Source organism: Oncorhynchus mykiss, chromosome 8 (genome assembly GCF_057628025.1).
Source record: "Oncorhynchus mykiss isolate SJ-2025 chromosome 8, ASM5762802v1, whole genome shotgun sequence".
NCBI classification, from domain to species: Eukaryota; Metazoa; Chordata; class Actinopteri; order Salmoniformes; family Salmonidae; genus Oncorhynchus; species Oncorhynchus mykiss.
The window spans coordinates 4,344,935-4,359,674 of record NC_143029.1 but is presented as its reverse complement, the minus strand read 5'-3'; the positions used below and the strand labels follow the sequence as shown (position 1 = coordinate 4,359,674).

General features: G+C 43.7%; 1 protein-coding gene across 2 annotated transcripts in view; it reads right to left on the bottom strand.

The window, feature by feature from the left end:
* Nucleotides 1–6,728: 6,728 nt before the first annotated feature.
* Nucleotides 6,729–14,740, bottom strand: part of LOC110529263 (zinc finger protein 513) — a 31,196-nt gene continuing 23,184 nt past the window's right edge. The window contains exons 4-5 of one of the 2 annotated variants that reach the window (XM_021611377.3): nt 12,499–13,332; nt 6,729–8,890 (exon numbers count right to left, since the gene is read on the bottom strand). In XM_021611377.3, coding sequence (XP_021467052.3) covers nt 7,956–8,890; nt 12,499–13,332 — 1,769 coding nt within the window. In that variant the 3' untranslated portion in view covers nt 6,729–7,955. Of the gene's footprint in view, nt 8,891–12,104; nt 12,290–12,498; nt 13,333–14,740 lie in introns of those variants that run through there. The other variant, XM_090242425.1, reaches the window with a different exon arrangement.

Genomic DNA, 14,740 nt, shown 5'->3' with positions numbered 1-14,740 from the left:
GTGTCATTCTGCGTTTTCTTTCTAGTGTGTTTATTCTGTCACATCAGAAATCCAAGGTAGAAACCAGAACTGATTTTGTTAAACGGGTGTCAGATCTCTCTCTCTCTCTCTCACTCAGAGCTGTGTCTTCTTCAGCTGGTTCTTCTGCCTTTTGACAACCAAGACGAGACAGAAGTCCGACAGAAAGGCATTGGCACAGTGCTTATGAAAGCTGGCTAACCAAATGAGCCGTCTCTGTTTAGAAGTGTGTAAAATAAGTTGTGTTATCCATTTTGGAGGTACTGCTTAGTGACATTACTTAAACACACAATATAACTGTTCAAATTTGCCAAAAAAAAAAGTGTTTTTCAGGATCGTATTTTGAAAAGGTATATTTGTGTTATTGATCTCCCCTGTTGTAGTGAAGGTTCGTGGGAAGGTTAGACTACAATGCTTGAGCATATTTCTTGTAAGATTTATAATATAAGGCCTTAATCTTGCCTGTTGCCATTGGTCAACTTTACCAACCATTCTTTCAGTCTTAGCTAATGGGAGCTCGCCAGATGGATTCTTGCCGAAGGAGACGTCGTTTGATTGGTCGGTCGGTTCGGCTGGCACTTCCCGAACCGATCATTTTGCACAGTATTATGCCACGTTCACGTACTAGTGGGAATTAGAAAACCTCTGAAATGGCTGACTTGTTTGTAGTTATACACACGCTGTGTTCAACCAGTTAGCAAGTCGGACATGTCAGAGTTGCCTTGTTCTGACCAGCACTTGAATGTGGCAATATAGATGGACGACAAACATCATGGGCTTAGTCTCAAGGGCACCCTATTCCCTATATAGTGCACTACTTTTGACCAGCGGTGTAGGGAATAGGGTGCCTTTTGGGACCTACCCATAGAATATTTCCAAGGGGGGTTGTGAAACTCCCATCTGTGATTTCTTCTGGTTTTTTTCTTTCCCTTTTTTCGTTTCAGACATTTTTTTTTTAAGGTGTCTCATAAAAGCCAAACGTATAGTTTACTAACGCATTTTGCACAAAATAAACATTAAAAAAACATGGTATGAAGTCACTTTGTATAAGAAAAAAATCATTGAACATTTACTAATACCTGTATCATCCATAGTTTATTACAGAGCCATATATTTAGAGACTTAGGCCAAATACTATGTTTTATATTGTTATGATTCTAGACATTCAGGTACATAGCATTGTATAAATATTCCCCATGTAACGTTAATGGTTTGCTAACATGGCTGCTATAGAATGTTGCAGTGTCATGTTAATGGGGTTCTAACATGGATGTTATAGAATGTTGTAGTGTCATGTTAATGGGGTTCTAACATGGATGTTATAGAATGTTGTAGTGTCATGTTAATGGGGTTCTAACATGGCTGCTATAGAATGTTGTAGTGTCATGTTAATGGGGTTCTAACATGGCTGCTATAGAATGTTGTAGTGTCATGTTAATGGGGTTCTAACATGGATGTTATAGAATGTTGTAGTGTCATGTTAATGGGGTTCTAACATGGCTGCTATAGAATGTTGTAGTGTCATGTTAATGGGGTTCTAACATGGCTGCTATAGAATGTTGTAGTGTCATGTTAATGGGGTTCTAACATGGCTGTTATAGAATGTTGTAGTGTCATGTTAATGGGGTTCTAACATGGCTGCTATAGAATGTTGTAGTGTCATGTTAATGGGGTTCTAACATGGCTGCTATAGAATGTTGTAGTGTCATGATAATGGAGTTCTAACATGGCTGTTATAGAATGTTGTAGTGTCATGTTAATGGGGTTCTAACATGGCTGTTATAGAATGTTGTAGTGTCATGTTAATGGGGTTCCAACATGGCTGCTATAGAATGTTGTAGTGTCATGTTAATGGGGTTCTCACATGGCTGTTATAGAATGTTGTAGTGTCATGTTAATGTTGTTCCAACATGGCTGCTATAGAATGTTGTAGTGTCATGTTAATGGGGTTCTAACATGGCTGCTATAGAATGTTGTAGTGTCATGTTAATGGGGTTCTAACATGGCTGTTGTAGTGTCATCTTAATGGGGTTCTAACATGGCTGTTATTGAATGTTGTAGCGTCATGTTAATGGGGTTCTAACATGGCTGTTATAGAATGTTGTAGTGTCATGTTAATAGGGTTCTAACATGGCTGCTATAGAATGTTGTAGTGTCATGTTAATGGGGTTCTAACATGGCTGTTGTAGTGTCATCTTAATGGGGTTCTAACATGGCTGTTATTGAATGTTGTAGCGTCATGTTAATGGGGTTCTAACATGGCTGTTATAGAATGTTGTAGTGTCATGTTAATGGGGTTCTAACATGGCTTCTATAGAATGTTGTAGTGTCATGTTAATGGGGTTCTAACATGGCTGCTATAGAATGTTGTAGTGTCATGTTAATGGGGTTCTAACATCGCTGTTATAGAATGTTGTAGTGTCATGTTAATGGGGTTCTAACATGGCTGCTATAGAATGTTGTAGTGTCATGTTAATGGGGTTCTAACATGGCTGTTATAGAATGTTGTAGTGTCATGTTAATGGGGTTCTAACATGGCTGATATAGAATGTTGTAGTGTCATGTTAATGGGGATCTAACATGGCTGTTATAGAATGTTGTAGTGTCATGTTAATGGGGTTCTAACATGGCTGTTGTAGTGTCATGTTAATAAGGATCTAACATGGCTGTTATAGAATGTTGTAGTGTCATGTTAATGGGGTTCTAACATGGCTGCTATAGAATGTTGTAGTGTCATGTTAATGGGGTTCTAACATGGCTGCTATAGAATGTTGTAGTGTCTTGTTAATAAGGATCTAACATGGCTGTTATAGAATGTTGTAGTGTCATGTTAATGGGGTTCTAACATGGCTGCTATAGAATGTTGTAGTGTCATGTTAATGGGGTTCTAACATGGCTGTTGTAGTGTCATGTTAATGGAGTTCTAACATGGCTGTTATAGAATGTTGTAGTGTCATGTTAATGGGGTTCTAACATGGCTGTTATAATGTTGTAGTGTCATGTTAATGGGGTTCTAACATGGCTGCTATGTCATGTTAATGGGGTTCTAACATGGCTGTTATAGAATGTTGTAGTGTCATGATAATGGGGTTCTAACATGGCTGCTATAGAATGTTGTAGTGTCATGTTAATGGGGTTCTAACAGGTTGTTGTGTCACCCTCAATGTCCCAACTTTCTAAACACATGGCTCTGACTTATTGTAATCAAACCTATTCCAAACTGTATAAAATATTAGATTTTTTAAAAAGTACATTTATCATTGTTTACAGACTTGTTGGGGGAAATGAGTTAAATTAAGTGTTTTACAAATCCCACGTCTTATTTTGAAGAACAAAGTTTTTTTTTGGGGGGGGGGGGGGGGGGTGTTGTGGAACATTCTGTTGGGTTCATTTGGTAAATTTCAATGTTTTTGGAAATAAACAATGTGGCAATCAGAGAAGAGGATTATGATGGTGTATCGTTTAAAATGGAGATTAGTCTGTATTTAAAAAATAAAGTATTTTCACCATTTTGTTAACCTTTCCACAGGATTTCTCTCAAGTGATTCCCATTTATAAGCTTCAACATAGCATAACCACCAGGCTTTTCCCTCCTGTTAACTTGTGCTAACAGACTAGAATGCATAGCCAACTAGTGAAAGTTGACAGAGGAAGCTACAGGAAGAGCCTGGTTCTCAATGACCATAGGGTTTGGACAAGGCTAAGAGAAGGATGCTGAATTAAATGGCATCTCAACCAGCTGTACCACAATGGCAAGTAAATGAATGCAAACCTATTGACTGTGCTCTTATAGGTCAGCTAGAATGGATGTATGTTCTAAATGTAAAGAAGGATGTTCATGATCCATTTCCTAAATGGCACCCTAATCAAGTGCACTACTTTTGACCAGAGCCCTATGGGGCCTTGTAGAAAGTAGTGCACTAGATAGGGGATATGATGCCATTTGGGACACTTCAAATTCTTCTCTTGTGAGTCCCAAATAGTGCACTACTTTTGACCAGAGCCCTATTATAATACACCATTCAGAGGATCAATATGAAGCCTATCGGGACGAGTGTCTGTTTTCATTGCTGTATTATACTGTTACAGAACATAAATAAAAATGTTTAGTCGCCAAATTCTAACAGAGTGTTTGTGTGTTATTTGCCTGGAATGTTGGGGCCAATTACCTCAACGCTGAATGCAATGAGCTTGTCGACAACAGGCCTTCTATTTGAATCCCGGGCCAGTTCTGACCTGAGAGAATGTCGCCCTCCTGTGTCAGCAATGGGGAAATGTCTCAGGTTACTGCAGTCAGAAGGACCAATGAGCATAAAGAACAGGAGCATTCTAATCTCACACTGAGTGAACAAAGTCCATGTTTATTTCAAAATACTTAAGGCAATTATGAAACCACTGCATAAGAACAATAGTTACACTCAGGGACTAATGTAGGTAGTAATAATTCACGGTCCTTGTATGTTTGTCCCATATAAAACCAATTTAAAAGGAAAGATTCACCCATTTTGACTTTTTGTTGCATCTGAGCGATGTTCTGACTCAACTTGTCATACCAGCCGTATCTCTCCTGTTTCAATAACTCCGACACGAACGTCGTTCAGAGATGCACAAGAACAATGACATTCAAAAATGAGTACATTTTTTCCTTTTTAAAATCGTTACACACCAAGACATGGCTGTAATTCTGCCAGGTTTGTGGATTGACATTTCAATTATCCTGTTTTTTTTTTTAAATGAAGGAAAATTTGCTATTTTACTGCCTGAATTGAAATGGGCGGGGGCAAAACAAACAGTTTCTATTGGACAAATTCAGGTGGGTCGAAACGTTTTGCAACAGAATCAGCGGAATGAATACACCCGTCTTCTCACACACAACATTTCCCTACACTGGACATGGGGCTTCAAACTATGTTCCATCATTTATTTTACAACCACTTTCTTTTTTTTTACTGCATATAGTAGTAATTCACTTGATAAGATTTGTAAAGTTCATGGTCCTTGTATATTTGTCCCATTTATAACAAACTTAATGCCACTGAAAACGTCACATTCTTCGAGATGGGGGGGAAAAACAAAGTTTTTTATATATATATATAAAAAAAATGCACTTCTAATGAGGAAATACAATCACAAAAAGCTGTATACTAATCAGATCATGCTTCAACTTTTACACGTCATCTTGGGTTCCATCTCAAATGGAAATGTTTAAACAGGGCCCATAGGGAGCCATTCCCTTTATAGTGCACTGTTTAAACAGGGCCCATAGGGAGCCATTCCCTTTATAGTGCACTGTTTAAACAGGGCCCATAGGGAGCTATTATCTTTATAGTGCACTGTTTAAACAGGGCCCATAGGGAGCTATTATCTTTATAGTGCACTGTTTAAACAGGGCCCATAGGGAGCCATTCCCTTTATAGTGCACTGTTTAAACAGGGCCCATAGGGAGCCATTCCCTTTATAGTGCACTGTTTAAACAGGGCCCGTAGGGAGCCATTCCCTTTATAGTGAGTGCACTGTTTAAACAGGGCCCGTAGGGAGCCATTCCCTTTATAGTGCACTGTTTAAACAGGGCCCATAGGGAGCCATTCCCTTTATAGTGCACTGTTTAAACAGGGCCCATAGGGAGCCATTCCCTTTATAGTGCACTGTTTAAACAGGGCCCATAGGGAGCTATTATCTTTATAGTGCACTGTTTAAACAGGGCCCATAGGGAGCCATTCCCTTTATAGTGCACTGTTTAAACAGGGCCCATAGGGAATAGAATGCCATTTGGGATGTATCCTTGCTTCAAGTAAAAACAGACATAAGGACGTAACAATGGGCTAACTTCACAGTTAATATGATCACAGCGTTTCCAAAGCAACACTAGCCTGGTCCCAGATCTGTTTGGGCTGTCTTGTCAACTCCTATGGTCATTGACCGTTCTAGTTGGTTATGAAGAAAAGTACAAACAGACCTGGGACCAGGCTAAATCCACACACCGTTAGAGCGCCTTAACGGGGCCAGGTTCAGTAGCCAGATAGAAATACCATGAATAGAGCAGACATGACTCCTTATTCTACATACATTTCTATCTGAACGTGCCCCAAGAAGTAACAGGTGGGGGAGAGGCTGGGTTGAGGGTTGTCATGGAGACAGAGGGGGGGGGGGGGGTGTTGAGGGTTATTATGGAGAGAGGGTTGAGGGTTATTATGGAGAGAGGGGGGGGTTGAGGGTTATTATGAAGGAGGGGTTGAGGGTTATTATGGAGGGGGGGGTTGAGGGTTATTATGGAGGGGGGGTTGAGGGTTATGGACAGAGGGGGGAGTTGAGGAGGGTTATGGGAGAGAGGGGTGGTTGAGGGTTATGGGGAGAGAGGGGGGAGTTGAGGAGGGTTATGGGAGAGAGGGGGGGTTGAGGAGGGTTATGGGAGAGAGGGGGGGTTGAGGAGGGTTATGGGGAGAGAGGGGGGGTTGAGGAGGGTTATAGGGAGAGGGGGGGTTGAGGAGGGTTATGGGGAGAGGGGGGGGGGTTGAGGGGGGGTTGAGGAAGATATAAGCTATGGAGGATGAAGTGGAGACTATAGAGGAGATGGAATAGCAGACTGGTTAGAGGAGATGGAATAGCAGACTGGTAGGTGGAGAGTATAGAGGAGATGGAATAGCAGACTGGTAGGTGGAGAGTATAGAGGAGATGGAATAGCAGACTGGTTAGAGGAGATGGAATAGCAGACTGGTTAGAGGAGATGGAATAGCAGACTGGTTAGAGGAGACTATAGAGGAGATGGAATAGCAGACTGGTTAGAGGAGATGGAATAGCAGACTGGTTAGAGGAGTTGGAATAGCAGACTGGTTAGAGGAGATGGAATAGCAGACTGGTTAGAGGAGACTATAGAGGAGATGGAATAGCAGACTGGTAAGTGGAGACTATAGAGGAGATGGAATAGCAGACTAGTTAGAGGAGACTATAGAGGAGATGGAATAGCAGACTGGTTAGAGGAGACTATAGAGGAGATGGAATAGCAGACTGGTTAGAGGAGACTATAGAGGAGATGGAATAGCAGACTGGTTAGAGGAGACTATAGAGGAGATGGAATAGCAGACTGGTTAGAGGAGACTATAGAGGAGATGGAATAGCAGACTGGTTAGAGGAGACTATAGAGGAGATGGAATAGCAGACTGGTTAGAGGAGACTATAGAGGAGATGGAATAGCAGACTGGTTAGAGGAGACTATAGAGGAGATGGAATAGCAGACTGGTTAGAGGAGACTATAGAGGAGATGGAATAGCAGACTGGTTAGAGGAGACTATAGAGGAGATGGAATAGCAGACTGGTTAGAGGAGACTATAGAGGAGATGGAATAGCAGACTGGTTAGAGGAGACTATAGAGGAGATGGAATAGCAGAGATGCATACCTAGTTAATAGAACAACTGAAATGTGGGTTGTAAGGCATAATGTAAATGAAGTTAGGATATATACGGCACTGTTGGTATGCGTTGGGGGGGGAAAGAACAGCATATGGTGGACAATGCAGGCAGCATTTAGTTACGGACGTTAAAGTAGAACCCTCATCCCAGTCCATTCATCTGGCAACACAGCAGCAACCTTCCTTCACCCTCCTTTCTGTCCAAAAGGCATCAAACATGTCCACTAATAATCACCATGTTCTAGAATTGTGCATGATTCTAATCAAACATGTCCACTAATAATCACCATGTTCTAGAATTGTGCATGATTCTAATCAAACATGTCCACTAATAATCACCATGTTCTAGAATTGTGCATGATTCTAATCAAACATGTCCACTAATAATCACCATGTTCTAGAATTGTGCATGATTCTACATAGCAGCTGCAGAGTTATCATTGACAAAAACAACAAACAAAAAAATCTAGGATTTTGCTGGTAGTTTTAGCTGTCATTTCCCATGTTCTGTGGTACAGCTCTGTTCCTCTCCTATCTGGACATATACTGCATCACCGCCTCTTCCTCTTTCCTCTGCGGCTGTCCCGCCACCCTTTCTTCCTCATCCTCTTCCTCACCCCCCTCTTCCTCACCCCCGCCGGACATCTGAACTTTGACCCAGCCGTCGGTGGCGAGGCCATGTTTCTTCTGGTGTCGTTTGTAGTTGTCCCAGTGTCCCGTGGTGTATCCACACTGCTGGCACTTATAAGGCTTCTCTCCCGTGTGTCTCAGCATGTGTCTCTTCAGATTCATACTCTGGTTACAGCTGTAGCTACACACCGCGCACTGGAACGGCTTGGCGCCCGAGTGGACCCGCTGGTGACGTTTTAAGTTAGCCAGGTTCCCACAGGCGTAGTCACACAGGTGGCACTTGTACGGCTTCTCGCCCGTGTGCACGCGGTGATGGCGTTTCAGGTTGTCGAAGTGGGCGGAGGCGTAGTCGCACTGAGGGCACTTGTACGGCTTCTCTCCGCTGTGTGTCTTCATGTGTCGCGCCAGGTGGTTGGGGTAGTGGGTGAGGAAGGGACAGGCACTGCAGGTGTAGACCTTGTCCCCACGCTCTCCGGGGCTGTTGGGGCCAGATGACTCCTTGGTCAGCATGTCCAGGGTGCATTTGGCACAGATCTGTGCAGTGGAACCGTCCTCGTCCTCCAGGGGGGTACCACAGAGACGACAGGTAAAGGGGAAGAGCAGAGGAAGGAGAGAGTCTCTGTGTGTCTCCTCTGACTTCACTCCCACCACAGGTCTGACTCCAGACCTAGACCCAGTCAAACACCTTCCTAAAGTCCCAGCCCCGACCCTAGTCCCAAGTCCAGGCCCCTCAAGAAGTCTTGGGGGCTGTTGCTCCAGTGGTGGTTGTAACCTTAGTCTGCTGTAGCGTGGCAGGTAGTCTCTGTTGTGGAGGTTTAGATCAGACCTCACCACTTCTGAAATCAGAGCAGAGGTGGGCCAAATTAGTCATCACACACACAGGGTTTTGGTTTAGTTTTACTATTTTCTACATTGTAGAATAATAGTGAAGACATAAATGATGAAATAACCCCCCCCCCACCCCCCTCAAAGTGTAAGACAAAATCTAAATATATTTTATGAGATTCTTCAAAGTAGCCACCCTTTGCCTTGATGACAGCTTTGCATTCTCTCAACCAGCTTCATGAGAGAGTCACCTGGAATGCATTTTAATTAACAGGTGTGCCTTGTTAAAAGTTCATTTCTTTCCATCTGATTGGCTCAAAAGCATTAAGTTGTGTTGTGACATGGTAGGGGTGGTATACAGAAGATAGCCCTATTTGGTAAATGACCAAGTCCATGTTATGGCAAGAACAGCTCAAACAAGCAAAGAGAAACAACAGTCCATCATTATTTTAAGACATGAAGGTCTGTCAATGCGGAAGACTAAGAACGTCTCTTCAAGTGGTAAGATGAAACTGGCTCTGAGGACCGCCACAGGAAAGGAAGACCCAGAGTTACCTCTGCTGCAGAGGATTAGTTAAGAGTTTACCAGCCTCAGAAATCTGCAATTAACTGCACCTCAGACTGGCAGCTTCATTAAATAGTACCCGCAAAACACCAGTCTCGACGTCAACAGTGAAGAGACGACTCCGGGATGCTGGCCTTCTAGGCAGAGTTCCTCTGTCCAGTCTCAACGTCAACAGTGAAGAGGCGACTCCGGGATGCTGGCCTTCTAGGTAGAGTTCCTCTGTCCAGTCTCAACGTCAACAGTGAAGAGGCGACTCCGGGATGCTGGCCTTCTAGGTAGAGTTCCTCTGTCCAGTCTCAATGTCAACAGTGAAGAGGCGACTCCGGGATGCTGGCCTTCTAGGTAGAGTTCCTCTGTCCAGTCTCAACGTCAACAGTGAAGAGGCAACTCCGGGATGCTGGCAGTTTTCAGCCGTGCTAACACAATTGCAAAGGGGTTTTCTAATGATCAATTAGCCTTTTAAAATGATAAACTTGGATTAGCTAACACAACGTGCCATTGGAACACAGGAGTGATGGTTGCTGATAATGGGCCTCTGTACGTCTATGTAGATATTAATTTTATTTTTTTTTTTAAATCTGCCGTTTCCAGAAACAATAGTCATTTAGAACCTTAAAGAGGCTGCGAATTTTTGCAGCTTTTTGTTAAAAATCGTGCAACATTTCAACGTCCTGCTACTCATGCCAGGAATATAGTATGTGTGGATAGAAAACACTCTGAAGTTTATAAAACTGGTTAAATCATGTCTGTGACTATAACAGAACGTGTTTAGCAGGAAAAATCCCAAGGAAAACTGTTCACAAAAAACAAACAAAAAAATATCCCTCCGCCAGTCTCTGTATTGTCTATGGAAAATAGATAGGGCCCAGTTTACAATTCCTACAGCTTCCACACGATGTCGCCAGTACTGTCAATTGATTTTAAATTTATCCTTGGTAAAATGAGGAATAGGCACTTCCTGTCGTCGAGTACACCAGAGGAAGTTATAAAAGAGAGAATGTGGCCCATGATTTCAAAACGTGCTGCTATTGAATACAGATCGCCCCGTGATCAATTTGATCGATTATTAACGTTTACTAATACCTAAAGTTGGATTACAAAAGTAGTTTGAAGTGTTTTGTCAAAGTTTATAGGTAACTTTTTTAATTTTAAAAAATTGACGTTGCGTTTTGGTGCTTTTCCATGGATCAGACGGGCTTCATAAATGGACGGATTTAATAGAAAAAAAGACCCAATTGTGATGTTTATGGGACATATAGGTGTGCCAACAAAGAAGCTCGTCAAAGGTAATGAATGTTTTATATTTTATTTCTGCGTTTTGTGTAGCGCCGGCTACGCTAATTCTTTTGTTTACGTCCCCTTCAGGTATATTGGGGTGTTGCATGCTATCAGATAATAGCTTCTCATGCTTTCGCCGAAAAGCATTTAAAAAATCTGACACGTTGGCTAGATTCACAACGAGTGTAGCTTTAATTGAGTACCCTGCATGTGTGTTTTAATGAAAGTTTGAGTTGTATCGAGTACTATTAGTTGTCACTCACACACACAATTTCCGCTGATGTTGATCCCTGTACAGGGACAGCAGCCGTAAAAGGTTTAACAATGTCTACACTGTGTTTCTGATCAATTTGATGTTATTTTAAATGGACAATTTAAAAAAATAGTGTAATTGTGTAATTGTATGAAAATATACATGAACACATCTTTAAAGTATTCCAAATGGTGAAACTGAAGAACAGGCCTAAATCTTTAGTTCACGTGTTTCATGAGCTGACATAAAAGATCCCAGAAATGTTCCACACAACACAAAAAAAGCTTATTTCTCTCAAATGTTGTGCACACATTTGTTGACATCCCTGTTAGTGAGCCTTCGCCAAGATAATCCATCCACCTGACAGGTGTGGCAGGTGTCACGAAGCTGATCAGCATGATCATTACAAAATGTGCAGTTTGTCATACTAATTGCAGAAATGCCCGCCAGAGAATTTAATGTTCATTTCTCTACCATAAGCCGCCTCCGTCGTTTTAGAGGATTTGGCAGTACGTCCAACCGGCCTCAGAACCGCAGACCGCGTGTAACCACGCCAGCCCAGGACCTCCACATCTAGCTTCATCACCTGCGGGATCGTCTGAGACCAGCCACCTGGACAGCTGATGAAACTGTGGGTTTGCACAAACTGTCAGAAACCGTCTCAGGGAAGCTCATCTGCGTGCTATTCTTCCTCACCAGGGGTCTTGACCTGAATGCAGTTTGGCCTCGTAACAGACTTCAGTGGACAAAATGCTCACCTTCGATGGCCACTGGCACGCTGGAACAGTGTGCTCTTGATGGAGGAATCATGGTTTTAACTCTACCGGGCAGATGGCGTCATGTGGGCGAGCGGTTTGCTGATGTTAGTGTTGTGAAAAGCCTCATTGTGGGGTTATGGTATGAGCAGCAGGTATAAGCTACGGACAACGAACACAACTGCATTTTATCGATGGCCATTTGAATGCACAGAGATGCCGTGACGAATTCCTGAGGCCCGTTGTAGTGCCACTCGTCCGCCGCCATCACCTCATGTTTCAGTATGATAACGCACGGCCCCATTAAGCAAAGTTCTGTACACACTTCCTGGAAGCTGAAAATGTCCCAGTTCTTCCATGGCCTGCATACTCACCAGACATGTCACCCATTGAGCATGTTTGGGATGCTCTGGATTGATGTGTACGGAAGCCTGTTCCAGTTCCCGCCAGTATCCAGCAACTGCGCAGAGCCATTGAAGAGGAGTGAGACAACATTCCACAATCAAGAGTCTGATCAACTCTATGTGAAGATGTGTCACTGCATGAGGCAAATGGTGATCACACCAGATATTGACTGGTTCTCTGATCCACAGCCTTACTTTTTATCTGTGACCAACAGATGCATATCTGTATCCCCAGTCGTGTGAAATCCATAGATTAGGAACCTAATGAATTTATTTACATTGACTGATTTCCCTCTATGAACTAACTCAGTGAAATATTTTAAACTGTTGTGTTTTATATTTTCTCTGTGTAATTGAAAAATACCTTCAGCTGAAGCACTGGGCTCCTCCTTCCTCTTAAGACCATGCCCACTAGCAGGAGGGCCAACAGCAGGAGGACCACTAGCAGGAGGACCAACAGCAGGAGGGCCATTAGCAGGAGGACCAACAGTAGAGGGATCAATAGGAGATCCGCAGGCAGGTCTCACTGCTTCCTGTCCCGCCCCCTGTCCCGGCTGTCCAGCCACATGCATCCTCTGATGCCTCTTCAGGTTGCCTAGGGAACTGCAGGCGAAGGAGCAGCAGTCACACCTGTATGGTTTCTCCCCAGTGTGAATCCTCAGGTGTCTCTGCAGGTTGACCAGCTGGGCCGAGGCGTAGGTACACAGGGGACAGTGGTACGGCTTCTCCCCGTTGTGAGTCTTCATGTGCCTCTTGACGTGATTGGCATAGCGTGAGGAGAACCCACACAACTGGCAGGAGTGGAGCTTGGAGTTGGGACCGTCGTCACCCATTATGGAGTTGTCGTCCGTTACGTCCCCTCCTTCCTCGCTATCGTCCGCTTGTGACCGCGAACCGGAGCGGAAGCCACCGAACGCGCCGCTGAATCCCCCCCCTCCTCCTCCTCCTCCTCCCTTGCAGCAGCGGTGGCAGTAGGGTCCCACCAGATCCAGACCACAGCCCCGGCAGGACAGGTAGGGGGGGAAGGGGGGCTCGAGGTCGGGCTGGGAGGTTGGACCATCCTCCTGGTCCCTGCAGCTCTCGGTGGCGGTGCGGGGCTCATCTGCGTCACTCTCCATACTGAGACGGCTGAATGCACAACTCTCTTCCTCATCCCCCAGAGGGTACACAGAGAAGCCGATCTCAGCCGCTACAGAGTCTGAAAGGCAGATAAAAAAGCTGTTATGATGAATCCTCACAGTCACAGGGTTAAGTAGACAAGTTACAGACTGAGAACCCATCTACACAACAGGAGGAGAGACACGTTTCAGACTGAGAACCCATCTACACAACAGGAGGAGAGACACGTTACAGACTGAGAACCCATCAGGTTCATGGCAACAGACCGAGGTTCTGCATCTGTCCTCGTGCTCCTAGACCTTAGTGCTGCTTTTGATACCATCGATCACCACATTCTTTTGGAGAGATTGGAAACCCAAATTGGTCTACACGGACAAGTTCTGGCCTGGTTTAGATCTTATCTGTCAGAAAGATATCAGTTTGTCTCTCTGAATGGTTTGTCCTCTGACAAATCAACTGTAAATTTCGGTGTTCCTCAAGGTTCCGTTTTAGGACCACTATTGTTTTCACTATATATTTTACCTCTTGGGGATGTCATTCGAAAACATAATGTTAACTTTCACTGCTATGCGGATGACACACAGCTGTACATTTCAATGAAACATGATGAAGCCCCAAAATTGCCCTCGCTAGAAGCCTGTGTTTCAGACATAAGGAAGTGGATGGCTGCAAACTTTCTACTTTTAAACTCGGACAAAACAGAGATGCTTGTTCTAGGGCCCAAGAAACAAAGAGATCTTCTGTTGAATCTGACAATTAATCTTAATGGTTGTACAGTCGTCTCAAATAAAACTGTGAAGGACCTCGGCGTTACTCTGGACCCTGATCTCTCTTTTGAAGAACATATCAAGACCATTTCAAGGACAGCTTTTTTCCATCTACGTAACATTGCAAAAATCAGAAACTTTCTGTCCAAAAATGATGCAGAAAAATGTATCCATGCTTTTGTCACTTCTAGGTTAGACTACTGCAATGCTCTACTTTCCGGCTACCCGGATAAAGCACTAAATAAACTTCAGTTAGTGCTAAATACGGCTGCTAGAATCCTGACTAGAACCCAGAAATTTGATCATATTACTCCAGTGCTAGCCTCCCTACACTGGCTTCCTGTCAAGGCAAGGGCTGATTTCAAGGTTTTACTGCTAACTAAACTAAGCATTACATGGGCTTGCTCCTACCTATCTCTCTGATTTGGTCCTGCCGTACATACCTACACGTACGCTACGGTCACAAGACGCAGGCCTCCTAATTGCCCCTAAAATTTCTAAGCAAACAGCTGGAGACAGGGCTTTCTCCTATAGCTCCATTTTTATGGAATGGTCTGCCTACCCATGTAAGAGACGCAAACTCGGTCTCAACCTTTAAGTCTTTACTGAAGACTCATCTCTTCAGTGGGTCATATGATTGAGTGTAGTCTGGCCCAGGAGTGTGAAGGTGAACGGAAAGGCTCTGGAGCAACGAACCGCCCTTGCTGTCTCTGCCTGGCC